This window comes from Sphaerodactylus townsendi, linkage group LG02 (genome assembly GCF_021028975.2).
Source record: "Sphaerodactylus townsendi isolate TG3544 linkage group LG02, MPM_Stown_v2.3, whole genome shotgun sequence".
In the NCBI taxonomy this organism is placed as follows: Eukaryota; Metazoa; Chordata; class Lepidosauria; order Squamata; family Sphaerodactylidae; genus Sphaerodactylus; species Sphaerodactylus townsendi.
In genome coordinates, this window is record NC_059426.1 from 83,746,548 (window position 1) to 83,773,878 (window position 27,331).

A 27,331-nucleotide genomic window follows, 5' to 3' on the forward strand; every position below is an offset into this window, starting at 1 on the left:
TTGCGGTAGAGGACGATTTGCTTTGTCCTTAGTCATTTTTTTTCAAGGAGAATGGTGGAGCTATTCCAAACAGCAACTTGTCTGACACAAGGCCGTAAAACTGGAGGGAAGAGGAAGGACAGCCTCCTGTCATTCTGGGAGATAAATAGAAATTTCTTTAGCCCTGCCTGTAGTAGGAGGAATGACCCAACCATCAGCGAATAACGAGCCCCTCTGAAGAACTGCAAAGTTAAAAAAATAATAATCCACAGGTAGCAATAGCATTGTACATTTTTACACATAATTCATTCTCAGAATTCAAAGAAACATCTAAAATAGAAGCACACAAATCAATCTTTAAATTCCAACATATATCTGGGTTTGAGAAGTAACAAAATGAATGCCCTAAAGCATCAGAAAAGACTTGACTGTAGAATTCAGATTTATTCTATAATTTTGATCAGTGCCAGTGATACAATTTTTATGAGTTTCCATTAAATACATGTTCAATTTCAGATTCCATGACTGTATGGTTAAGCGAAAAACAATTCACAGTTAATGATCACTCAACAGTTTGGACCATGCTTAAATAGTACTGAAATCAGCAGAGATCAGACAGCAAAAATAAAGAGCTACGTAAGAAAAGTTTGCATGATAGATTGCTATTGCCATCTTCTGGTGGGAAAAATGGTGGTTCTTACCCAAATAACTGAAAATATCAAAGGGCTTAGCTCTGGTTGGGGATACTTCTGCAACTATACTCTCTCTGAAGCTTGATACTTCATTAACACTTGAAAAACCAGGATGAAAACAGAAAAAAAAATATTTTGCCGAACAAACTGCCAGTATTTGTTTTACTGGGCAAATTTTGTATGAACCCACCTTTAAGAAAATTATTGCTCAGAATTGTCAGTGCAAACTTATCCTTATGCTTTAATAGCAACAGGATTAATTAGAAAATACGACAGCTTTAAAGTCAGTTTCAAGCACTTCAGTTTTGTTTGCAGTCAGAAGTACACTCTTTGTTGCAGTGATGTTGTACAATAGAGGGTGTATGCTATCTACCATTGGTGCCACAACATCAAAATAAATGGACTCTTACTTGAGTGACTTACCCAAAAACATAAATAACAAGCTATTTCAAGAACCATTTTTAGCAAGAGGACATTTCCAAAAGAGAATCAGTTTTATTATTCATTATTAATTCCAGGTTTTCACAATTCACTGTAAACTTGCTGAATTTAATAGAAATAGTTTGTGCGTTTTGGAACAGGATCATTAGTTACTACCAGCATAAGACATGCAGCCTCTCTGAAAAGGCAAACACCAAGTTTCTTAAGAATAATGCCTTAAATCTGCTCCGTAGCATTTCAGCATAAATACATACAATGGCTTGCTTTGACTTCTGGCTGTTGCACAGTATCAATCACCAGAAAACATTGTGTGAACATGTAATATGTACACACTCTAATGGTTGTGGCTCACAAACTGACCAGTGCTAGAGTGTATACCCACTCAAAACAGGTAGCAATTCAAAATGTACACTGTTAACACAGTAATACAATTCTGTTTGGAGATTAAGATGGATATTTATGACCAGTGTAGTCATAAAAAAGGACTGTGTCTTCTTTCCAATGAATGTGATGACTGCTGTGAAACACCATTCAATCCATCTTGGTTTATTAAACATATCTCAGCAGGTCTCACCACACATTATCTAAGCCAGCTGCTTGGTCCTAGTATAAACTCTGTTCACGAGGAAGACATTAAGACAATGAAATATAAGGAGTCTGACTCCATGGACTATATAAAACAAGTTTACTTTGTTTTAACAAGTATTTAATACATGGCAGGTACATCTTAGGTAAGAGTGAAATGCTTCATGTTTGGACCAGAATATGATGTAGATTGTAAATATATCTAAAGTTATTTCAAATTCACTTTTCAATGATTATCTAGTCGCCAAATATAGCGCTAACAGTCATCAGGAGAGAGCTGAGAAAAGCACATTTAAAGATTATTTTCCCCTCTTTTTAATGGTACAAAAATTAGCAAGTTTGTTAAATCTACTTTAAAATGTTTTTTTTCCACCCCCCAAACAAATCTCATCTTTAAAAAACTGAAGTAGCACACACTTGAACTCCAAAGAAAACATGAAAACTTGATGACTGGTAAAAATTCTGCATAAGAACACCACTCCCTTTCAGTTAGGTTCGCCTCTTTTCATGCCAAAATTCTCTCAGTGCAATGGCTGTTGATTGGTAGGGAAATGTGGCAAAAGGTATCAATTAGCGATTAAACTCTCTTTAACAATTTGAGGCAAAACAGTCTCTCCATTATATTAAAAAAAATTAAACCTATTCCTAGAAGTATAAACAGAATTTAATAAAATGCCAGGATACAGTGACGAAAGAAATGTTAAGTTCTACCCTGTGCCATACTTTAAAAAACTAGAGAAACAATCTTGGATTTATTAATACACCCCTTTTAAAGTTTTTTTTAATTTCTGAAAGCAGCTCTTTACAAAAATCAAAAGCAGTTCCTGAGTAACTGCAGTAAACAGTGTCTTTTTAACATATATATTTGCCACTTTGCTCTTCTGGTTTGGTTCCTTTTATCTCCCCAGTTTTCAAGTTTGACCTTTGATCCTTTCCCAGAAGTGTGCAAGTTTAGTTAGCATCATTTTCAACAGTCCAGATGATGCTAACTTCCCTGCAATGTCTGTAAGATCGACACATTGGATAGTTGTGGTCCTACAGCTGTTGCAAATTCTTCCCTCATACTTTGACCTCACTGGGTCTTCACGTCTTCTTTAGCATACGCCTGGACTGCCATGTGTGGAATTTATTGTAGGCTGTTTGCAGCATCTCTTCTATGTGATTTACCAGCTGAAAAAAAAAAGATAGAAGTGCTATTATTAGCATTAAAATAGCTACTTGAGGACAGTATTTCACCTTTTGCTGCCAATCTAAGTTTGGATCTGTAGAAAATCTTTGGAGACAGAGCGGATTTCATCAGCTAAATGGGATTCACTCTCCTCCCAATCTCCAGTTGCAACCAGAGGCGTAGCTAGCCCAAACTGCGCCCAGTGCACATTCTATATTTTCCGCCTCCCCCACTGTAGAGGCCCCCCCCCTTCCCACACTTACCTTAGTTCCTTTCCTTTTTCAGAAATTTTTCAGGCTGCAAAAAGCCTGTTCTCAGTAAAAATGGCCTGATGGGAACTATACTTCTCAGGAGCCCTTGTGAGCCCCAAGGTCTCCTGGGAACTGTAGTTCCTCAGGCTGTTTTTACTGCGAACAGGCCTTTTGCAGCCTGAAAAAGTTCTCAAAAAGGAAAGGAACTAAGGTAAGTGTGGGAAGGGGGACGCTACGGGGGGCGCTGCGGAGGGGGACGGGGAAAGGGGGAGGGGCCTGGGGCAATTTTCCCCGCCCCAGGCCTGCGCCCGGTGCACCCTGTCCCCTTGTAGCTTCGCCACTGGCTGCAACCCCAAATTCCCCTTGAAATTCTAGTCTTTGGGGACAGGAAACTCTCAGAAACAGTAAATGAAAGGAGAAAGAAGGTTGCAATGAGAGGGAGGATCAACAAAAATCCACCTCATCAGCCCATGTACCATATTTACTTGAAAGGAAAATGACTCCAAATGTATGACAACCACCCTTCAAAAAACTATAGGTAAAAATAAATGAACTCCCTCCCCAAGAAGTGCGCCAGTCAGCCACAGGTGCACTCCTCAATTTCTATCTTGTTCTTCATCCATCCCAACCTTAATTGTTTCAGCAATCACCCACCCATGGCTTCACTGTTCCAGCACTCGTAGGCTTGGGGATTGCCTCTGTGCCTCTCCACTGGCTCAGTTAAAATGTGAAGGAAGGGAGTGCATCTTCCACAACTCACACAGGCTGCTTCCAACCTCTCCTGGAGCTGGTGGAGAGGATGCCCTTTCTCCCCCTCCATATGTTAGTGCACTGTTACAGTATTTGTGAAGAATGATATTTTCATCTTTATTGTTAGAATAAATTTATTACTTTTACTATACTCAAGGTGGTTACATTGTGTGTTTTTTCACACATTATTTATATCCTTCTGTACTATTGTCTTAGTAGCTTAATATTCAAACATGCCATTAGTCCTACATAACTGTTACTCTATTGATTCTGTCTAAATAATACACTTCTGGTCACTACAGACTTTGTTTTCTATCTTTATATTGTTTTTTTCTACTTTGCAGATGACAAAAATTAAAGATGCATGTTGTATGGTAGTATAGAGTGCACCTGTATGCATCTCTCTCTCTCCACTATTAAGTATACTTGCAATTTCTTGAAGAAATTGAAGATACTTATACTTTTAAATATGGTAAATAGTATAATTTTACATGGTATGGTATTAAGGATGAATTGTTGGTTAAAAGAAGAGCTTCTAAAGACCATGTACCTTGGCAACTTAACACAGTACTAGAGGGGCCAAGTCGCCAATTAAATGCACCTATATTTGTTAACGACATTCATTTTGTTTAAGCAAGGGAGCCAACTAGAGTTGCCACTGTTAGAGAGAACAATATAAATGACAATTTTAGTTTTTTATAAATACCACAGTATGTTATCATTTTTATAGTTTACATTTCTGGGATAGGAACAATTAGATACAGTAAGTACACATATCATGAATGGTAAATGGCTACCGCTGTTTATACTTGACAATGGCACAAGTCTATCAATAGTAAATACATAATAATCTCAGAAGTGATTTTGTCCCCTTACATTTGTGCTTAAATACTGCCTTCGAATTTTTTCTTGGAATGGGCAAAGTTTTGTAACTTGAAATCTTTCCAAATTGCTCCTCATTTTCACAACCTAAAAAACACACACATTGAAGTTATATTATTGTAAATAGAAATTTGAAATTAATTGTTTCTGTAATTTCTGTGACAATTGACACTTCTGTTTGAATTGTAAACTCACTACATCTAGTTTCTACTCACTGACAAAAATATTAAAAGCTCTCTAAATCTATGTAAGTGTTCCCAATTAAATGCAATATGCAGGCTCGGAAGTAAAATTCTGCACTGAGGTCACCAAACTTGTTGAGACAAATGGAATTTTGGGCAAAGGCAGGGGACAAAGGCTGCAACAGGGCAGAGTGAATCACAAAATACTAGGAGGGTCCCAATCACATGTCTTCCTTACGACAAACTGCTTCCAAACTGGTGCCCCCACAGACACAAAGGTGATGTCTCATGGGCTCTTCTGAAATGCTTCTAGCTATGCCTTTCCTCTACCACCTTGGTGCAAGTTCTCCAAAGAAAGGGGAATGAAGGCTCCTGGTCTAGCCTCAGGAGCAGACCCCCAAGCTCACTGATGTAAGAAAATCTATGACTACTGCCAAACCAAGGGTACATGGCTGTGAAGCATCTGCAAAAATAAGCTCAGAACAGTGCTGGTTTGGAATAATCTAATTCACCCTGTTTCCCTCCGTAAGATCCATTAAAAATCCTTTGGATTTCAGCTCCAAGTCTCGGGAAGCAAGTGGGTGCTAAGAAATGTATCAGAAGGCACCATGGCAACCAAGACTTCAACTGGGTGTGCTATTTTACAATAAGCTATTGAATAAAATAAAATTACACCTTTTAAAAAAAAGAACTATGCAATCTTAAAGACTGGTACCAGAATTATCACCTATTCTGAAAATTCACTGAACTACAAGCATGTGTCAGCTGGTCTGAAATCATTTCAATAGCAAAACTCCTCTTCACTGTCCCTCTATAAACAGCTATACATCTTCAATGTATCTAATTCTCAAAATGGCCTAATCTGTGGATATTTAAACCTAGAGACTGGAGCCATGAACAGGCAAGACAGATTTTTCTTCAAACCTGAAAAATGCCTGAGGTTTGCAAAAAATCTGAATTTTTAAATGTTTAAATTTTTTTCCAAACAATGAAAGGAGCACCTATATAAATTAAAAAAAACAAACCCAACGCCCTCAGGCAACAGTGCTGTTAGCCTTCAAGACCTGTTTTTTTGGTAGGGGAAGAGAGAAGGGTCTTTCCAAGGATGTTTTGGCCTTTAAGAGAAGAGTCATCTGGGCCAAACCTGGCAGCAGCCACTGGACAACTTGCAACTGCTGTGACTTATCCAGGCAGACTGCTTACTACTGTTCAACGGCAGCCACTCGTGAGAGTCAGTGAAGTACAGAGCTTAGAGTTTCAGACTAGGATCTAGAAGACCCAGCTTCAAATCATCACTCTGTCATGGACGGCTGTTGGACCAGCTACATATTTTGAGCCTAACTTACCTCACAAGTTTGTTGTGAGAATAAAATGGAGGAGAGGAGAATGATGTAAGCTGCTTTAGACCCCTAGTGGGGAGAAAAGGCAGGGTATAAAGGAAATAAATCCATAATAAATAGAGCTGCAGATGGAGTGCAGTTAAAAGGTAGGCAGGTTGATTGGTGAGAAGGCAAGACGGAAAGGCAAAGAAAAGGGGGTTGTGAAGACATGGGAAAAAATGGGTAGTGTGGAGACAGGACGATGGGGAAAACAAGGTGCCTCTCGCTGAGGGTTTCTTATCACACAAGTGGGCCTGGCCAGGCACAAAAGAACTGAGTCATGCACAAAGGAGCCCAGGAGCAAGGGAATTTTTAAAATCTCAATAAGCACTGAAGGAGAAGACAATGGAAGAAAGCTGGTGGTGGTGGTGGGCAAGCAGAGGCAAGAGAAGAATGCCAGTGGAGAAGGAGGATATGAGGGTATAGGGCAAGCAGGCAGTAGCCAGCTGGGGGAAGGAAGCAGCAGTAGTGATGGGAGAGCGCAAGAGAAAACCTGCAACACTGGTGGGTTTCCCCTTACTTCATGAGATCTTCACAAGACCCCTTACTTTTATAAATCACTTTTTATTCACCAAAAGAACATCTACATGTAGTATACCATTCATAACAAAGAAGATTGAAGATGTTAAATAAATAGCTCAGAGATGTCATATTCAAGCACATTTCACTGCAGAACAGATTACTGAAGCAGCTATTACAATAATCAAAGGCATATTATTAATCCTCCTTACCTTCTCTTCTAGGAATGGCGTATTGACAGGAAAGCAGGACCAGAAGTGTCTCAACAGCTCCCCCACTGCCACGTACAAGTGTTTTAACTCACACTGAACATCATTTGGCACCATCTCTGCGGTTCAAAAACCCACAGAAGTTACATACACACAGAAGCATATTTAATAAATTATCTCAGCTTATGAATGCATACTAATATCTGCCAGTAGATATAGAAAAGTATGTGTACGAGATACCTGTAACATAAAAGAGTCCCTCATCAGTGGGCACAAGGCCAAGACTGAAGGCTCAATACAGAACATCTTAGAACCATGAAAGAATAAATTGCAATACCAAGGTTGGAAATGGAAGATCCTGTGCTTTTGGAAGCATGAGAAAGAAGGCAGATGATCCCTACTCCCTTCCTGGTGACTGCATAAATTAAACACAAACATTTCAAGGTTGTTGCTTCTATTTCAGAAAATGGTGAGGCGGGACAATAATGGTATACACCTCAATGCACTTCTCTGCTTAAGTGATTCTTTGATTTAATGCCAAATTTCTCCATCTGGTAAAGTCAACGCAACAAAGAAACGATTGATAATAGGCCAATATGTATGTAGATTTAAAGCAGGGTTCGCTAACCTTTTTGAACCTGCAGGCACTTAAATTCTTAGAGGGGGCAGTGAGTGCCACCTGAAAGCAGCTTCTGCAGAAGGTGCGGCCAAACCTCAGAACCCCATTCCTTGCTTTGCAAAAGATTTCATACAAGTTTGATACAGTTTCATACAAAGGAATGAAGGAAAGCTCAAGGGAGGGAGAAAGAGATTGGGTAAGAGATACTAAAGTGGGAATGGAATGAACTATTCCAGCAGTTATCTGAAGGCAACCAATAACAAGCCATGCCTTGTAATTTCCCAGTTCACTTTTGAAAATGGTGCCAGGAAAGCATTGGGGTGGTTATAGCACCTGCAGCCATTACTTTGGGGACCTTGCTTTATTAGTTGAAGAACTGTACTGTTTTGGTTTTAAAGTGAGAACTATGGGGAAAAAACTGGTACAGAAATACATTAGAGAATAAAAAATTCTGATACTCTGACTAATAAGGAATCTTCCAGAGGCTATAAAATGTTTGTACACTCCCTCATGTAACTAGAATACTACAGAACACAGCTGGGAGAAGAGTCCTTATTCTTCCAACTCACAATTTCCTTGCCCATGAAAATGAAGTATAACAAGTAGAATTGTATAACCCGTTATTTATTTTGAAAATGTCTTTGCAACCTTCCCAGGGAATCTACCTAAGGTAGCTTGCAAAAGATAATAAAAACACCGCAAGGGATTAATTTAGGGGAGGGGCTGGGGCTCAGCAGCCGAGTATCTGCTGGGCATGCACAAGGCCCCAGGTTCAATCCTCAGCAACTCCAGCTAAAATAATCAGGTGGCAAGTGATGTGCAAGCCATTTGCCTGAGACCTTGGAGTCGTGCTGCCAGTCTTAGACAGTACTGATCCTGATGGACCAATGGCCCGATTCAGTATGAGACAGTTTCATGGAATTTGTTTTAAAAAGATATATACATACAAAGCACAAGTATATTTTGCTATGGAAGTACTTCCAAAACATCTGAGGTGGCACAGGAACATGGAGGACTGTACTGTAACCGAATTTTATCCACTCCTGAGCGAAGGATTCCTTTTAAAACGGGCACAAGGAAATTAAGAATCTCCTTTGCCTCTTTCAAAGCAAAACATTAACCACTAAACTACAGGGCTGTATTGAGATATTATTCTCTCCTATAACCATCTTTACAGGTTATCAATCTTCTAAATGCAGAGTAGTCAGAAGTTTATTCCACAAGTGGTAATCTTGTATTCCAGCCAAATATCATTCATATTACCTTTAAGATTTCCATTTAAAAGCAATATAATCACTTTTGAAACAATCATAAAAGAATCATAGTAATACAAAATATACCTGCAATTGCCAGTGAAATCATAAACAGAAAACATGTACCTTTCTTATACTACTTTAAGATTAAAAGATTAAACACAATTTTAAAAAACACTAGATAATTTCATGCTACTAATGAGAGAGGCTGTAGTAATTTGTGTGTGGCTATTTTATATAGGCCCAATTACAAGAAACTCACAAGACAATCAAAACCATTTAATTCTTCTTCTATGAATGTATGGTATAAGTATGTCTGAGCTTAGAATTAATTTTCCCTTAGAAATAACTGTTGCAAATGAGGGTTCTCTTCATTCTGCATACTTTTAAGATTTAGCTTTGAGAATGAAGCTATTTTATCCCTACATTATTTTTTCAAGGATGAAATAGAAAAAATATTGCTGAAATGGAAAAAAAGAAACGTTTAAGGCCTAATTTGTTCAATTAACAGCCAGGGTCTGTTAATTGGCATCATATGCCAAAGTTTAGAAGAGAAAGTTTTTCAGCAAACTATCCCATTGCCTTAGTACATTCAGTAGAAAAGAACACTGCCAAGAGATGAACTGGTCAATTAAACAACCTAATTTCTATTCAACTCAGTACAGAGAGCCTACATTGTTTACATGGAGTAGATTACACTTTTGCATAGATAAATGAGCATGACTCCAAGTGCTTACGGTTTATGGCTTGCTGTGTTCCACCCTGCATAAGTGCTCCTCCAGGTGACAGGGCTGAGATAGTATTACTAGCAGCACCACTTGACAGAACCTTGAAAATTAAAAGAATTTACTGACAACAAACAGGAACTACTATGAAGATGTAAACTCAGTTGTAAGGAATCAGAACATACATGCCAGATATATTATTTTTCTACTACCGTATATACTCGAGTATAAGCCGACCCGAATATAAGCCGAGGCACCTAATTTTATTACAAAGAACTGGGAAACTTATTGACTCGAGTATAAGCCTTCGAACTTGACTCAGTAGCAGCTAAAAACAGAAGATTTGAGAGCAAGATGGAATAGAGTTGCTTAACAGAGTTTGCATTAGGGATGAGCAGCTTTCCAGCACTCTAGGAACACAAATGAACCACTGTTTTTCTCCAAATGTAGAATAATTCTGGGATTCATAGCCATGCCAGCCTAAACTTTGATCCAAAGAAACTCTTTGTCTTCAGCAACATCAGTATTTAGCAGTAAACTACTGTATAAAGAATTGTATTCATCTAGAATGCAACGTACCAATAACCCTTAGAAAAGAAATGCCTCGGTTTCTTTTAACATACACACACCCTAGTAAAGCTACGCAGGCCGTACTTATAGCTTGTTTTTACGGGTCTCTGATGAGTTAGAAAAAAAGCAGCAACATGCTTACTGGATCCCCACAGCAGCCCCAGCTCTGGCCACCATCTTGGAATTACCGTATATGAGTATAAGCCGAGGGGGGCTTTTTCAGCATAAAAATGTCCTGAAAAAGTTGGCTTATACTCGAGTATATACGGTACTGCAATGAGCTCCTGGCACTCAAGGAACGTGTGCGTTCTCTTGAAGCCAAGGTGGCAGACCTGGAGAAGCTGAAAGAGGCAGAGAGGGTGACAGACGAGGCTTTCAGGGACCTAACAGCCGGGTCCCACTCCCAAGGTGACATCTCTTCAGATGTCATGGAGAATGAAGGCCTTGGGGATGGAGGGTGCCAGTCTGAGGTGGGGGAAGATGCTCCCTTAGATGGGATCCCTTCCTTAACTGGTGATCAGCTATCTTCTCGCACTGAGGATACCCCTCGGGGAGGTGGGGGGCTCCTTGTAGTGGGTGATTCGATCATTAGAAATGTAGAGAGTTGGGTTTGTGAGAGGCGTGATGACCGCATGGTGACTTGCCTGCCTGGTGCGAAGGTTGCGGATGTCACGCTTCGTCTAGATAGGCTTTTAGACAGTGCTGGGGTGGAGTCAGCAGTTGTGGTCCACATTGGCAACAACGACATTGGGAAATGTAGCCGGGAGGTTCTGGAAGCTAAATTTAGGCTGCTAGGAAACAGGTTGAAGTCCAGGACCTCCAAGGTGGCATTCTCAGAAATGCTACCCGTTCCACGCGCAGGGCGTAGCTAGGCAACCGGAGATACAGGGTCTCAATGCGTGGATGAGAAGGTGGTGTAAGGCAGAGGGTTTCAGATTTGTCAGGAACTGGGGAACCTTTTGGGACAAGGTAGGCCTGTACAAACGGGACGGGCTTCATCTTAACCAAAGAGGAACCAGGCTGCTGGCTCCAACATTAAAAAAAAGGTGGCAGAACAGCTTTTAAACTGATCACTGGGGGAAAGCCGACAGGAGCTGAGGTGACTTCGGTTCGGAATACAGTATCTATGGGGATGCAGACAGAGAGGGAGGTTTTTCTAAATCAACCACATACAAGAGAGGAACATAGCAATGTGCATGTGACAAGGGATAGTGTCTACAAAAGACTTGAGGGTAAAGCACATAAATCCCAGGTTAAGGACAGAGACAGGGTATACAGGTGTCTCTATGCTAATAGTAGAAGCATTCGACCTAAAATGGGGGAACTAGAGTACAGAGTTTTGAAGGAGGACTTTGATATAGTGGGCATTACAGAGACATGGTGGAATGAGGAGAACCAGTGGGATGCTGTTATACCAGGCTACAGGCTCTATAGGAAGGATAGGATAGGGCGCATTGGGGGTGGAGTTGCCCTTTACATCATAGTATCACATAAAATAGACAATGCAAGGGGAGCTGGTTCCCCTACAGAATCACTGTGGATATCAATACCAGGTGTGAAGCATAGTTTAACAGTAGGAATATATTATCGTCCCCCTGACCAAAGTGCACAAGAGGATTCTGAGATGGAAAAAGAAATTAGAGAGGCCAACAAAAACAAAAATGTAGTGGTAATGGGTGATTTTAACTATCCCCATATAAACTGGAAAAATGCATGTTCAGGTCATAGTAAGGAGAGAGCATTCCTGGATATGCTAAATGACTGTGGCTTAGAGCAGATGGTTGTGGAACCAACCAGGGGAGAGGTGATCCTAGATCTAATTCTATGTGGGACCCAGGAGCTGGTGCAGGAAGTCATTGTTGTTGAGCCAATAGGGAACAGCGACCACAATGCTGTCAGATTCAGTATCTCAGCATGCGAACAAGTGGCAACTACTAATGTAGTTACATTCGCCTTCAGAAAGGGAAATTTCTCAAAGATGAGGGGGATAGTGCGCAGGAAGCTGAAAGGGAAAATCAAGAGAGTCAAAACTGTCCAGGATGCTTGGAGGTTATTTAAAAACACAGTAATAAAAGCTCAGCTGGAATGTGTTCCACAGGTTAGAAAAGGCAGCACCCAGTCCAAAAGAAAGCCACCATGGTTAACAAGAGAGGTTGAGGAAATTATCAGAAAAAAGAAAATGTCTTTTAGAAAATGGAAGTCCAGTTTGGCTGATGAAGAATATGAGAGGGAACACAAATGGTGGCAAAAGAGAAGCAAGTTAGCTGTAAGGGAGGCAAAAAAAGGATTATGAGGAACGCATGGCTGCGAACATCAAGACCAGCAACAAACAGTTCTTCAAGTACATCAAAAGCAGGAAGCCAGCAAGGGAAGCGGTAGGCCCGTTAGATGACAAAGGAACAAAGGGTGTGCTAAAAGATGGCAGGGAGATTGCAGAGAAGCTGAATGAATTCTTTGCATCTGTCTTCACCCAAGAGAAGGTGAGGAACATTCCTGCACCTGAACCAAGCTTCTTAGGAGGCGAATCCGAGGAACTAGCGAAGATAGTGGTAGACAAGGAAGAAGTTCTGGCAGCCATTGATAAACTAAATGTTACCAAATCCCCTGGCCCAGATTGCATTCACCCAAGAGTTCTTGAAGAGCTCAAGCATGAAATTGCTGATCTTCTCACTTTAATATGCAACTTATCCCTGGAATCAGGCTCCATCCCTGAAGACTGGAAGATGGCCAATGTCACACCAATCTTTAAGAAAGGATCTAGGGGGGACCCGGGAAATTACAGGCCAGTCAGTTTGACATCTGTTCCTGGTAAATTAGTAGAATCTATCATTAAAGATAAAATTATAAAACATGTAGAAAAGCAAGACCTGCTGAGAAAGAGTCAGCATGGCTTTTGCAGAGGCAAATCCTGTCTTACAAACTTACTAGAGTTCTTTGAGGGTGTAAACAGGCATGTGGACAGGGGTGAACCGGTGGACATTGTCTACTTGGATTTCCAAAAGGCTTTTGACAAAGTTCCTCACCAGAGACTGTTGCGAAAACTCAGCAATGAAGGAATAAGAGGGGAAGTCCTCCTATGGATTAAAAACTGGTTGAGAAACAGGAAACAAAGAGTGGGTGTAAATGGGAAGTTCTCACAATGGAAAGATGTCGGGAGTGGTGTCCCCCAAGGATCCATTTTGGGACCAGTGCTCTTTAACCTATTCATAAATGACCTGGAAGTAGGGGTGGGTAGCGTGGTGGCCAAGTTTGCAGATGATACCAAATTATGTAGGGTGGTGAGAACCACAAAGGATTGCGAAGAGCTCCAAGCGGACCTTGATAAATTAGGTGAGTGGGCTCAGAAATGGCAAATGCAGTGCAACGTAGCAAAACGTAAAGTGTTACACACAGGGCAAAAAAATCCAGACATCACATACACGCTACAGGGGTCCGTGCTATCAGTCACAGACCAGGAAAGGGATTTAGGCGTCTTAGTTGATAGTTCCATCGGAATGTCAACTCAATGAATGGCAGCTGTGAAAACGGCAAAGTATAAGCTGGGGATCATTAGGACAGAAATGGATGGTGAAATTGCAAATATTGTCATGCCCTTATATAAAGCAGTGAGATGCGACTGCGACTTGGAGTACTGTGTCCAGTTCTGGTCACGCATCCTCAAAAAGGATATTGAGGAGATAGAAAAAAAGTGCAGAGAAGGGCAACAAGGATGATTGAGGGACTGGAGCACCTTCCCTATGAGGAGAGGCTGCAGCGTTTGGGACTCTTTAGTTTGGAGAGGAGGCGGCTAAGGGGGGATATGATTGAAGTCTATAAAATTATGCATGGGGTAGAAAATGTTGACAGAGAGAAATTTTTCTCTCTTTCTCACAATACTAGAACCAGGGGGCATTCATTGAAAATGCTGGGGGAAGAATTAGGACTAATAAAAGGAAACACTTCTTCACGCAACGTGTGATTGGTGTTTGGAATATGCTGCCACAGGAGGTGGTGATGGCCACTAACCTGGATAGCTTTAAAAGGGGCTTGGACAGATTTATGGAGGAGAAGTCGATTTATGGCTACCAATCTTGATCCTCTTTGATCTGAGATTGCAAATGCCTTAACAGACCAGGTGATCGGGAGCAACAGCCGCAGAAGGCCATTGCGTTCACATCCTACATGTGAGCTCCCAAAGGCACCTGGTGGGCCACTGCGAGTAGCAGAGAGCTGGACTAGATGGACTTTGGTCTGATCCAGCTGGCTTGTTCTTATGTTCTTATGTACATTGTACAAATTATCTTCTAGTGATACACTAAACTGTTACTTATCTATCTTGTGGGGTGGCGATTTTAAATAATGTTTTAAATAATGGCTATTTAAAACAAAACAATTTAAAACCATTCTCAGCTTAGGAAACTCAAATTTAACAAAATAAATCCCTCAACAAGGAGCCAAGGAAAATACTCTCAAAACATACATCAACTAATCTGAAGACAGAGCAAAAAAAAAAAAAAAAGAGTAAACTTTCATTCCTCTCTCTGAAAAGAAGGTATCTGAGTTGCATCCCTGAGTGGACCCTTCTCCTTTCACTATAAGAGATCTCACCTCAACATTACCCTGGAATTTGGGGGACCCTCAGGAATAGCACACAGAGTATAATATATGGCTATGCAAAGAGAAGATCATCCTGATCTGTTGATTCAGTCCTCTCGGGCTGTAGGAAACAGGCTCCAGGGTCCAATCCAGAACCTGACAAACCTCTGAACAGAAGAAATTCCAAAACAACTAGAGACTACCACAGAAAAAGAGCAAGTGAATTCTGTAATATTACAATTTTTATAATTCAATACTTAATGCCTAACAAGTACAATAATGCATCAACGTGAACATGTTCCTAAAAGAGTATTTTCTCCACATGTTCTCTCAAAGTCTTTATGACTGAGAATCAAATCACATTGTCTGCCTATCATGTCCATTTAGAAAAGGTGCAGAGATGCTTTCTGTTCTAGAACTGTGAATTCTTTTCCTGAAGAACTACCAGAACTTTGAACATATTAAGGAAATAGTGAAATAGTTTTGTTTGGGGCAGGCAGGGAACAGATTATGCCAGTCCCCACTTAAACATTTTAGGAGCATGCAGAGGCAGTCAGCAGCTCCTTTTGGAAGTACTAGTGCAGTATAGCTGTCAATGTGTCAGACAAAGATCTGGAGACATGGTTCAAATTCCCATTCTGCCATGAAAACTCACTGAGTGACTTTGGGGCAGTCACACAACCTCAGCCTAGCAACAAGGTTTCTCTGAGGTTAAAATAGAGGAGGGGAGAATAATGTAAGCTCCTTTGGAACTTCACTGGGGAGAAAGGAAAGTCTGAATAAAGTAAATAAATAAATAAATGTGAGAACTGCAGCAGCCTTGAGAATTCATGCACACAGCTGCCACAGCATGCATGACTGCGGCATAACAAACAATGACTGTACATACTTCAATGAAATTAAATATGCAAGCTTGTTAATCTATGCTTCTTGAACATAACTATGAAGCAAGATGCAAACATGCAAAAGAGAGGGAATATGAAGTTTATTCTATGTGATGAAAATAAACACCACCATATTAAATAAACAACACCGTATCAAATCCTCAAAAAACAAATCTACAAAAAACATTTTTTTCTTTAATGAAGCCAAGCTACTCATCTTACCTGAGTTAGTTTGGGGACATAGATTTCCATTTCTTGTCTAATACTATGCAAAGAATAAATAATATCCTGACTAGTTGCATATTGCTGGGACTGAATTGGTGTTGGACCATGATAATACCTGTTGAAGACAAAAAAAAAGTACATAACTAAACTTAGAATCACAACCCATTTTTCAATTTTAAGGATTTTCTGCTTGTTTTGGGGGCTTAATATCTTTTTTGTTGGCCCAGTGATAATCTGTGGGGTTTTTTTACAAGTTACAGGACATGTATCCTGGCTTCCAATAAGTAAATTCCTCTGCTGCAAGTTATTAAAAGTTAGATGCATCAGAAATCGCATACATTAATCAATTCCATTTTCACTCCTCTCAAAAAAGGGGGGGAGAAAGAATGGTCATGTTACAGGAATGTATGGACTACACATATTAAGTCCATTTCCACCCAGGCCAAGTTTCAGTTTTGAATGTTATGACTGTTCCACAAACAAGCACAGACAATCAGGCCTGATTTTACTTCAGCAGAAGTTATGCAAACAGATTACTGTGCTTTGGATGCTTGCACTTAAACAGCCTTTCACATGCATACCAGGCTCATGTCTTATCCCCAGTGCTGTTCTTCAAGGCCAGGCAAACCACTGGAGCACAACACAATGGGTTGCAGGCATACAGAAAAAATACAACAGGACTTGCACATGCACAGAAACACTGTAGCCACAGGGCTATCTAAATTCATAAAAATATAACAACCAGAATGCCACATCAGTGGGAAAACACTGTAACCACCTGTAATCTGTCCAGTTACTTGCAAAATTTGGAACGAAAGAACTTGTACTAACACAAGTGCATACGCTTCAGTTCAAGCACTACTAGAACAGTTAAGTCTTATAGCAATGCTCTTATTTCTGTTTACAAAGGTTGAATAGTATATTTTGATTTAGCTTTACTATAACAACGATATAGCTTCGGCAGTCTACTTGTGAATGGCAGATACATGGGATGGGGATGCAGTGAGGAGTGAGAAAGCCCCTTCTGTCTGAGAAAAAAAATGGTACAACTCAATCCTTTGTGATAATTTGAATATAAAGTACTTGAGAACTGAATTCCTTGAGATTTATAAAAACCAGAATGCCATGAAAAAGCAAAGAGCCTGGTGGGCGCAGTTATGTCTAAATACATGACAGGGTTAAAGGGCACTGTTGTGCCCTGAGTTGTTTTATTTTATTCATAAGACATACCTATCTGATTTCTTTAGGTTTAGTGCAATAGTTTTAATGCTGTTATTATTTTCTAAATCCTCATATTCAATGGATTCTTGCAGCTTTACCTACAAGATAAAACATAGTCAAGATTATGCAGACACATAACATTCTCCACATAATTTTTCACCTTGAAGAACATGCATGGTGTATTTTGAATCATTCTTAAAATATATTTTTGCTTCTTTAGAATTAGCAAAGGTAGCCTTTGGCCTTACCTTTTTAATTGGCGGCTGAAAGGCATCTGAATCCCTGGAGTTTCCATCCATACTATTGGTCTCACTATAGTGATCATTTTGTGCGTCTCTGAAAACCATGAATCATGGTGCCTATTAGTTTCTCCCAAGTGATTCCATGCAAACGCCCCCAGTTCTATTAAAAACTTGTGGGATCCTGTCCCACCTTTTCTATGCAACTGTAAAGCATGTACTCAAGAAAGAAAAGGGAGGAGTAAGGGAGAGAATTTCCTTCTAAAATCAATCCTTTGGAGTACTTGTCTGGAAGGCCAGAAGTTGCCAGTGGACAAAGATATGAATGTGTTATGCCTGAGCACAACAATGGCATTTTTGATCCAGATATTCTCCCCACAAAAGAAGGATGCTATAAGCTTTTAAGGGCTCTGACCACTTTGAAGGGAACTGTCCTAGATAATGAATTAATTGAAATATGAAGAAAAGCATTTCCCCAGTCCACACAGATTTTTAAATTCTCAATTTTATATTTCTCCTTTTCATTTGAATTATCAGCTCCAATATGTATAGAGCTGGATTACTGGATAGTGGGGATGTGCACTAAACTACCAGCAAATTTTTCCTGTTGATAATAGTAGCTAACAGTTGCAAACGTTCCTTATTAATTCATATGGTCACCATTAAGTTGGAAGCAACTTGATGACACTTAACACATATACCGTATTTTCCGGCGTATAAAACAACTGGGCGTATGAGACGACCCCCAACTTTTCCAGTTAAAATATAGAGTTTGGGATATACTCGTTGTATAAGACTGTGGCCAACCTTCCTACCCCTTCCCGGGTGCTGGGATTCCCGTCCTCACCCCTGTTGTCAAGGGGGTGGACTAGCTATGACAGCCTTTGAAGCAACAGCATGCTAAGTTGTTGGGTAAGCCAGCACGCCCAAGCCTGTCTTGCCTGGCACTGCTGTCCCTGAGAGAGAGAGCCTGTTAGCTTCTCTCTCAGTCCCTTCCTCCTTCCCCTGTATATGGTCTTCTCCTGCCTCTTCCTTTCTCTCCTTGTCTCTCTCTCCTTCCTACCCTCTCCTCTTCTCTCCTTTCCAGCCTCCCCACATTCAGCCGTCCACCTCCCTCACTCCTCTCCCTTTGCGGCTCCACCTTTTCTTCCTCCGCGCTTTTTATCCCCTCCGGACTCTGCTCCACCAATAAAACCCCTCCCCTGCTCTGCCCCACCTCCCTCCCGACCTCCTCACCAGTCCAGCCAGCCTCAGCAGTCCCGGAACCCTGCCTCCCACTTCATCACAGGCCTGCCCTCGCAAGGACGCAGGCCTGCGTGCTTGCTTGGGCAGTGCCCAGCCCGCCTTCTCAGCGGCGCCTGGCTCTATCCTCTCGGGTCCGCCGGTTCCCGGCCTGGGAGAACAGGAAGACTGGCTGTCTGCCACATTCCCTCCACATCCCTGCGCCGGCCTGGAACTGCAGTGACAGGGTCCCACCAGCAAGTCTGCTAAGTCCGGCCAGTCTCGGGAGGGGTTGGTCCCCTCCGGCCAGTCCAAGGTGAGAAACCCCTCCCGCGAGCCCGGGGAGGGGTGGGTCTCTGCCGGCAAGTCCAGGGAGGGGAGGTTCCCCGCTCCCGGACAGCTGCATATGGCGGGGATATGGCCGCGGCTGTTTTTGAGCTCCCACCACCATATGCAGTGACCACAGATTCTCCAGTCCAGCTCGGAAGTTTCAGCACCCACCCTATAAGACGACCCCCGACTTTTGAGAAGATTTTCCTGGGTTAAAAAGTAGTCTTATACGCTAGAAAATACAGTGTACTTTACAAGGCAGTTAAAACCCACCTTACCTTACCCAACAGAATTTTTTTTGATCATATTAATTCTTCTCTTTCAACAAATTACATCTATTAAAGTTACAACAAATTACAATTAATAAAGTTACGAACATCTTGGGAATGAAGTCTGCCTTTCCAGGTTAAATTACTGGAATCAACTTTAGAGGAATCAATGCTTCTAGCTCGATAATTCTCACGGATTTTAAAATTCTCTGTGCTGATACTTACTGTTTCCAGAGCCCCGCTGCAAGGACCATGGCACTGTGATGGTTAAAACGTTTTATAATGGCAGCATTGCTACTCTCCTTTATTGATTTATTAACTGAGTTGGATGTGGAAGGCCCCAAGGAAACGCCATAACCCTAGAAAAAACAACCATGTCTTTGAATGAAGCCCCATGTTACATGAGGGGAAAAACTGAAATCAAAATTACTGCCAGGTCTTTCAAGAATTTATCACTGTTTGGGTGAATGAGAGGCTGCAAGGCATTGAAAGTTGCTGCTGGAGACCTGCTCTCATTAGTTTTTTTTTGGGGGGGGGGCGCTGAAGACACAGAGACTTGTACAGTACTGTGTGTGCAAAAGGCATGAGATGTCTGTACTGCAATGGTAGAAATATGACTTCCACAATTTCTTTTAAAAGAAAAGGGGACATCGGGGCATCTTTTTGTACATACACATGTTTTTAAGGGCATAAAATTTCCACTGTGAATGTTTATGCATGCAGCTTGCACATAGACCTCTTCCATTTCTCCTGCGCCACTGAAAGATATTTCCCTTCAGCTTTCCTCAAAAATATCTTTAAGTTCACGTACATACATATACTGAACACAGGACGCACTAGGATCACAGCAGAGCACTCAGCTAAGAAGTTCTATGAAGAAAGTAGAGAATGATCTACAATCAAGCTCTCATCTTTATCCTGAACAGGGTACTGTCACTGGTTTGTTTCTCAAACTTTGAACTCCCTGTCAATCAAAGGATTCTATGACTGGGACAACTCCTTTTAACAGTTATCCATATCTACTTTGCATAGTATATATTTCAGATGTAAGACTTCTATGGTCTGTTTCAGTATATATTTCAGATGTAAGACTTCTATGTTTTTTTTTAACTCAGTTGCCCTTGATCCAAATTAATTTTACATTTTGATCTATTATCTGTTACAGCATAACTAATAAGTAGCTATGAGTAAATACTTCTACTCAAGAATATAAGTGCCTTGCTGGATCAGCTCAAGATTCACTTTAAGCAACATTGCTTGCAAGATACTGAGCAGTGCACCAAAATCAGTCATTAGGTCACCAATAAATTATTTACATTCACCTCATTCCAGGTATGCTTTACAATTTAGTATTTATATCTTTGTTTTTATTGTGTATTTATTATATATCGATATGTAAAGCCGCCTCAAGTCCTTCGGGAAATTGGCAGGGTATAAATGTAAAGTACAAATAAATACATTTGTAATTTAAATCACTTGTACTTACGTCGTCCAATGATTTATCTTCTAAGGCTGTTAAATCTAATAAAGGATTTTTTACCCCTTGAGATACCATTGTCTTCAACCCTACATGTTAAAGAAAAAGCCCAGAATTATAACCATAGAATAGAATTATAGAATTAAAGCCAAGAAATAATATGAAATCTGTACATTTTGAGAAAGGTTTTCTAAGCTCCAGTTTTTACAATAACCATAACATCTGAATGATATCCAACAACTGATATATTTTTAATTAACAAATATTAATGATCAGCCTTGTGAATAAATGTACAACCCGCCTAATAAGTTCCCACCCCATTCACACATACATGTACTCATATTTGTATCATGATTCAATTTTTTCTTTTTAACAACTCCATCTATTTGCCTAATCCTGAACATGGCTCCCCTATCTGCATTTTAAAAATCCATAAAATGGGACCAAGCATAAATTGGGAGGAGGTTTGCTCTTAGGTACCATGTTTAATAGTTAGATCATTACACAGTGTTTAGATTACCAAGGTTGAAACTTAGTTAGAAGCTTTAATTAGTACTTGCCAGGAAAGAAAGAAAAAAAGAAAAACATACCCTTTTCATCAATTTTGGCACATTCTGTAAAAAGGTCTTTTGATCCTGCATTCAACCTGTCTCTATGAAAATAGTGGGACTGGAAGAATCGCGTCCAGAACTCTTTCTCTGTCATATTATGAGGAACATTTTCTGCATATTTCACTTTTACTGTAAATATGAAACATAAAAATGAACACTTGCAAGGCATACAGTAACTCAGAATACAAGAAGGTTCACAACAAAACATTATGATTGTTTTAAGCTTGTTTTTCATGGACACCATTCAGAATTCTGGGCATAGTGCAGCATGGGGAGTGAATTACAAAACTGATGGGCAATAAATTAAAACATAATCCTTTCCTGTTATCTGCACATAGGCTCAGATTTCAAAATTTAATATACATCAGTTCATATCAATATACATTTAAAAGTGATACTGAATAAAATGAATTAAATAAAGTGCTTCCAAATTATGTTAGAACACATTGGCAGAAGTTTCTTTTGAAGTCTTGTCCTACCTAGCCAGAAAAATAACTCCAGGTTAACCCTGTTTGTTTCCCTGTATCCACCATTCAATGTTAGCAGGCTGATAAACTCTAGAAGCTAGCTGCTATATTCCATTTCACTATCTGGGATTGTTTTTACTATCTGGGATATTTTATATCATTTTTATGCCATGCATTTGATGTTTCAATGGATATTAATTCCATTTTTTAATTCTACAGGACATCAAGTGTCCTCAAGGGTTTATAGAATCCTGTTCAGTATGGTATACGTTTAAAAATAAAAAAGGTAATTGAAAATCAGATGGCTAATTGTGCATTTGGCCTGGTATTCTCAGTTAACAGCCCGTAACTCTCTAGTAATATTGATTTAAGGCTGGTTGGCAAAAGGACTTTCAACATTAAGGGGCAGACTAATTTTTTTACTTCCTCAGATACTCAACAACTTGGCTTGAAGTAGAGTATTCCACTCCATACTACTTGAATCGGTATAAATACTTGAAACTTGAGAAGAAAACCTACTTAAGACCTTTACATTCCATAACTCCCCTCCTGAGCCATGTTACAACTGGAATTCATCCAATATGCCACTCTGCTATCAATTCCTTTCCCATCCCATTTCTGTAGAAGTCACTTCCCAGATGGGAAAAAAGAGACAGAAGCATACTAGGAAAAATATTTGAGTACTCTACTGTTTTTTTCTCCTCTGCCTTACTCAGTATCAGATATAAAACAAGATGTCTGAACAGCAGCATACGATGATTTAAAGATTTAACTGAGGAACTGCGTAAAGGGGAAAAATATCTTCAAGGCAGAACATGAAGTGCAGAGAAAAGACATTTACAGACACAGAAGATAACAGAATTCAGCACTAAAATGAATTATTATTTACCTGCAGGATAGGTCCGAAATATAGACTCAATGATATCTGAAGTTAAATTATACCTCAGACCATTGCATCCATCTGTTTGAGGTCGAACATCAGCCTACAAGAAAAGAAACACTGTAAACGTTTTAAAATCAAGTCATGATTATATAAAGTCAAGTACCCTGTGTATGTTATGCAATCAAGTGTCTTAGACTGCACCCCTACAAAGACTCAGTGGCAATCTCAAAATCATGATCAAATCAAATTCTATGCTTGCCTGTTTTACACATGGGAATATCTCGAATAGCCTACAATAATGCATAAGAAAATACAGTTGAAAATAGTTATCAGGCAAGCCCAGTGTGGATATGCAACTAGTACTGTACACACATAGACCTATTGAGATCCTAGCCATAGTTTCTATAATTAGAACAAACATGGATATTGTGAAAATGTATTTTGTGTTATTTACTTCCTTTATGCATCGCCTTCTTCCTCCATGGGGACCAACAGACATTTTTAAAACTGAACTGATTAAAGAAATCTGGTATTACATTAGTTATATCTGTCACAAAATATTCCCACTTTATTATTATTATTTAATTTTTTATATCGCCCTACCCCTGGGGGACTCTGGGCGGTATATAACATAAAATCTACCACAACCAAACAGGGAGAAAAATTAATAAATTACAAAATTACACAGGCTCCATCAATTTAAAATATATTACTAAATCCCTTTAAAAACAGCAGTTAATACAAGGAAAAGGTGTCCAGCGAGACCCATATTTAAAACCCTCCCCAAGAGGGGAAGAACGGCAAGTCCCCTTAATATAAAGGGACCCTGATGGAAAAAGAGCAAGAGGGGGCACCTCACTCAGGCTGGTCACTCCAAAGGCCCGGTGGAACAACTCAGTCTTACAGGCCCTGCGGAATTCACCAAGATCCCGCAGGGCCTGGACAGCTGGAGAGAGAGTGTTCCACCAGGCTGTGGCCAGAGCCGTAAAGGCCCTGGCCCGCTTGACGCCAGCCGCATCATTGAAGGGCTGAGGACCACCAGCAAATTGGCCTCTGCTGAGCGTAGAGGCCGAGTAGGGACATATGGGGTAATGCAGTCCTAGCTCAATCACATGCTACAGCAAAATTTTAGCTGAAAAAGATCACTTTCAACAATTAAAAACTACACACATATAACTGAACATACCAGGAAAGCTGCAGAAATGCCCACATCTTGCTTATTAGATGCATTAGAATTATCTATGGCATTCATGCTTAAACGGTTGGCCCAGAATTCTTCAGCACTGATCACCTGACTCACAACAAGGTCCTTATAAAGCTGAAACAAAACAGGATCTTCTTGCAGCATTCTGATAAGAGAAGATTTAAAATAGCATGGGAATCTACATTTCCAATATAATTTAATAGATCTTAGGCACTAGAGCTTCTGTGCAAGTGACAAATCCTAGCCACATTTTTGCTGTGCACTTTGAACTAGGTCCCCTTGGCTTCTATTCACACTATTTTCACTGTTCTCTATTGGTTTTACTCTTTCTGTTTGTCCTCATGCTGTACATGCCTAATAAAGGTCTCTGAATCTGCAAGTGACAATGAGTTTACAGCATTTTGAGAGGCAGACTAAAATGGAAACAAAGAAAAAAATTCCTCACCTGAAAGGAGCGAATGAATGGTCCCTTACCCCATATACATGCAATGGCACATTCACATCAAGGTAATGCTAATGAACAATTAACTGTATGATACTAAGCAATAATACAGTGCTGATGATTACACTAGTGATTGGACTTGTTTTTCAGGCAGTGCAATGCACAGGAGTGGAGGGGAAATTTGCAACAGTTGGAAACGTCTGGAGACTTTCAAAAATTGTTTTAGGTGGTTCGAGAAACAGAACCTATACAGAAATCCCTGCCACCTGAAAAACCCTACAGAACGCAATGTGTTATGCCATACTTTTTAGTAGCTTAAGTCAGGAGAAGAGAGCATTCCTGGGCTGAAAGCCCTTTGGAAACCAACTAACATCAGCTCCACCTTCAGGAACACCCCTTCCCCCAGGTCTGCCCTTACTTGTGGTGGAGCAGAGTGCTGGCGCAGTGCCAGCTTCCAGGGGCATGTCTCTTAAATTTTAGCTCAATTGAAAATTCTTTAGACATCCATCCTGGTTTCTTTCAATATCTACTGTCTTTCTTTCTCATTAGAACTGTCTGAAATTGTGCCTTCAATATCTCACTTCCCCATCCATTGTGAACTCCCTTCTCTTTTAGTATTCTTAACGATGGGAACACACACACAATAATTCCCTAAGTTTATTACTGAAATCAGCTTTCTTAAAGTCTAGAACGTGTGTTGGAGTACACTTGGCTTCCTCTTTCTGCTGCATATAAAAACTCCAGGAGCACATGGCCACTTTCACCTAAGGATCTCACCCCTTCCACCCCATTACCAGATTGTTACTGTTGGTTAGGATCAGATCTAAAATGGCTGATTCTCTTGTTGCCTTTTTCACCTCTTCCACCTGCAAGGAAAGTGAGGAATTTGTTGGACCTCATAGTCCTTGGCAGAGTTGACCTCAAATAAATATCAGGATAACTGAAATCTCCCATTATTACTATTTCTCTCCTTTGACCACTTTGACCATCTGTTTCAGGATGTCATCATCCAAGTTTTCAGTCAGGATGAATATCCCTAATCAAGTTCCACAAACTCATGAAAGAGCTATTTTACATCTTATTCTAGAGCAGCGGTTCTCAACCTGTGGGTAGCGACCCCTTTGGGGGTCGAATGACTCTTTCACAGGGGTCGCCTAAGACCCTCTGCATCAGTGTTCTCCATCTGTAAAATGGATAAATGTTAGGGTTGGGGGTCACCACAACATGAGGAACTGTATTAAAGGGTCGTGACATTAGGAAGGTTGAGAACCACTGTTCTAGAGCCTTGCATTTAAAAAGCTACACTAAATAAAAAATGCTCTTCTGCTTCCAGAATGTGTTATGCAATTTTGCACAAGAGGAAGCAAAAATTACCACAAAAGCTACGTATTATAATGCTGCATAAGTCTTAAAACACCACTTATTATTTCTCTTGCATAAAGTCCTCCTTTTGGAACCAACATTACAGAGAGCTTCATTTGTCCTCCTGCGTGGGCATCCTTGGACCCAAGCCACATACTTTCACCACAGGATTACTGTGTAGCAAAGACTTGCAAACCATGGGGAATCTCTCCATTTTAAAGAAAACCACCTTTATTACCTGTTTTTTTCCTCAAGTTCTTTATTAGCTTTCCTCTTGAATTTGGGCAACAACTGTTGAAGAAGATCCTTTACGGCATCTCGCTCTTTCACTGCTGTACTCTCATTAGAAAAATGGAAGTTGGTTGTGTCCCCTGCATGCAATACCAACTGAAGCTGAATCTTTGCTTTTCCTTCAGGGCTGATTTTCTGACCTATATATATTTTTAAAAAAGAAGACCCCTCAAAAACCTTATTTCGGTCCAATAAAGTCTTATAAAAATGTAAAATAACAAATCACATAACAGGCAATAACTCTCGCAGAGGTTGGGTAGATGCCTTTCCTAATACTGTTACTTGAAACTCCTTAAAACAGATTATATATTCTAGGGTCCTTACACACACAAGGCAGGAACTCTTATTACTGACTGCAGCTTTTGACTGTAGCTGTTCATGTTATTCCATGAACTCTTGAGCCTTTCAATAGGTTTCTTCCCAGTGAGGAGTCCCAAAAGACAAAGTTTCCAATAAACCAAACATAAGATGAACAGCAGTAGAGCATCTCCCTCTAGATGACTCTAGCAGTATGTGAGCTGTAACATTTTCCCCATTAAGGGACCAAGGTACTGAGAAAAAGATAGACATGATATTCCACAATTTTTGCATGTGTAAGATTATATAAACCAAGCAATCACCTGATCTCAACGAAAACCTCAGAAAAAGAATGGTTTGAGACAATGGAAAGTGCACCCATTTTCAACATCTCCAATATGTGAAATATAATCAATAATTCTTTGACACCAGTTCAGGTATGGTTCCACACTTTCTTAACCAAACTTGCTTGTCATGTTTTTATGCCAACTTTGCCTTCCACAGCTGGAAGGGATTCCCTCTCACTCTGTTTGGACTGGTGATTCTCTTGATTGACCTTACTTTAAATTTGCCTCTTTTGCCACACATCACCTTTGTTCTTAAATGTATCTGCCCAATAGATGAACATTTCACACCCTTTTTGAAGAAGAAGGAGAAGAGTTTGGATTTATATCCCCCCTTTCTCTCCTGCAGGAGACTCAAAGGGGCTTACAATCTCCTTGCCCTTCCCCCCTCACAACAAACACCCTGTGAGGTAGGTGGGGCTGAGAGAGCTCCGAGAAGCTGTGACTAGCCCAAGGTCACCCAGCTGGCGTGTGTGGGAGTGTACAGGCTAATCTGAATTCCCCAGATAAGCCTCCACAGCTCAGGCTGCAGAGCTGGGAATCAAACCCAGTTCCTCCAGATTAGATACATGAGCTCTTAACCTCCTACGCCACTGCTGCATTGAGCTAAGCATCAATTCACAAAAGTTTAAACTAGAATAAACTGTGTTAGGATGCAACTGTTCTTAGGGTGCAACTGGACTGTTGTTTTAATAAGACATTTCAGTTCCACTATTCTGCTACATTACTGGTCGTTTGTAGATACTCCAATGTAAGCACAAAGTTGTTCATAAGTCAGCATCAAA

General features: G+C 40.3%; 1 protein-coding gene across 4 annotated transcripts in view; it reads right to left on the reverse strand.

The window, feature by feature from the left end:
• Window positions 1–403: 403 nt before the first annotated feature.
• GTF2H1 (general transcription factor IIH subunit 1) overlaps window positions 404–27,331 on the reverse strand; it is a 30,805-nt gene continuing 3,877 nt past the window's right edge. For all 4 annotated transcript variants that reach the window (XM_048486924.1, XM_048486922.1, XM_048486921.1 and 1 more), the window contains exons 3-15: window positions 25,853–26,045; window positions 23,793–23,955; window positions 22,613–22,706; window positions 21,236–21,385; window positions 20,655–20,734; window positions 19,394–19,527; window positions 17,358–17,445; window positions 17,119–17,207; window positions 15,886–16,003; window positions 9,647–9,737; window positions 7,041–7,156; window positions 4,743–4,835; window positions 404–2,867 (exon numbers count right to left, since the gene is read on the reverse strand). In XM_048486924.1, coding sequence (XP_048342881.1) covers window positions 2,781–2,867; window positions 4,743–4,835; window positions 7,041–7,156; window positions 9,647–9,737; window positions 15,886–16,003; window positions 17,119–17,207; window positions 17,358–17,445; window positions 19,394–19,527; window positions 20,655–20,734; window positions 21,236–21,385; window positions 22,613–22,706; window positions 23,793–23,955; window positions 25,853–26,045 — 1,496 coding nt within the window. In that variant the 3' untranslated portion in view covers window positions 404–2,780. The remainder of the gene's footprint in view (window positions 2,868–4,742; window positions 4,836–7,040; window positions 7,157–9,646; window positions 9,738–15,885; window positions 16,004–17,118; window positions 17,208–17,357; window positions 17,446–19,393; window positions 19,528–20,654; window positions 20,735–21,235; window positions 21,386–22,612; window positions 22,707–23,792; window positions 23,956–25,852; window positions 26,046–27,331) is intronic.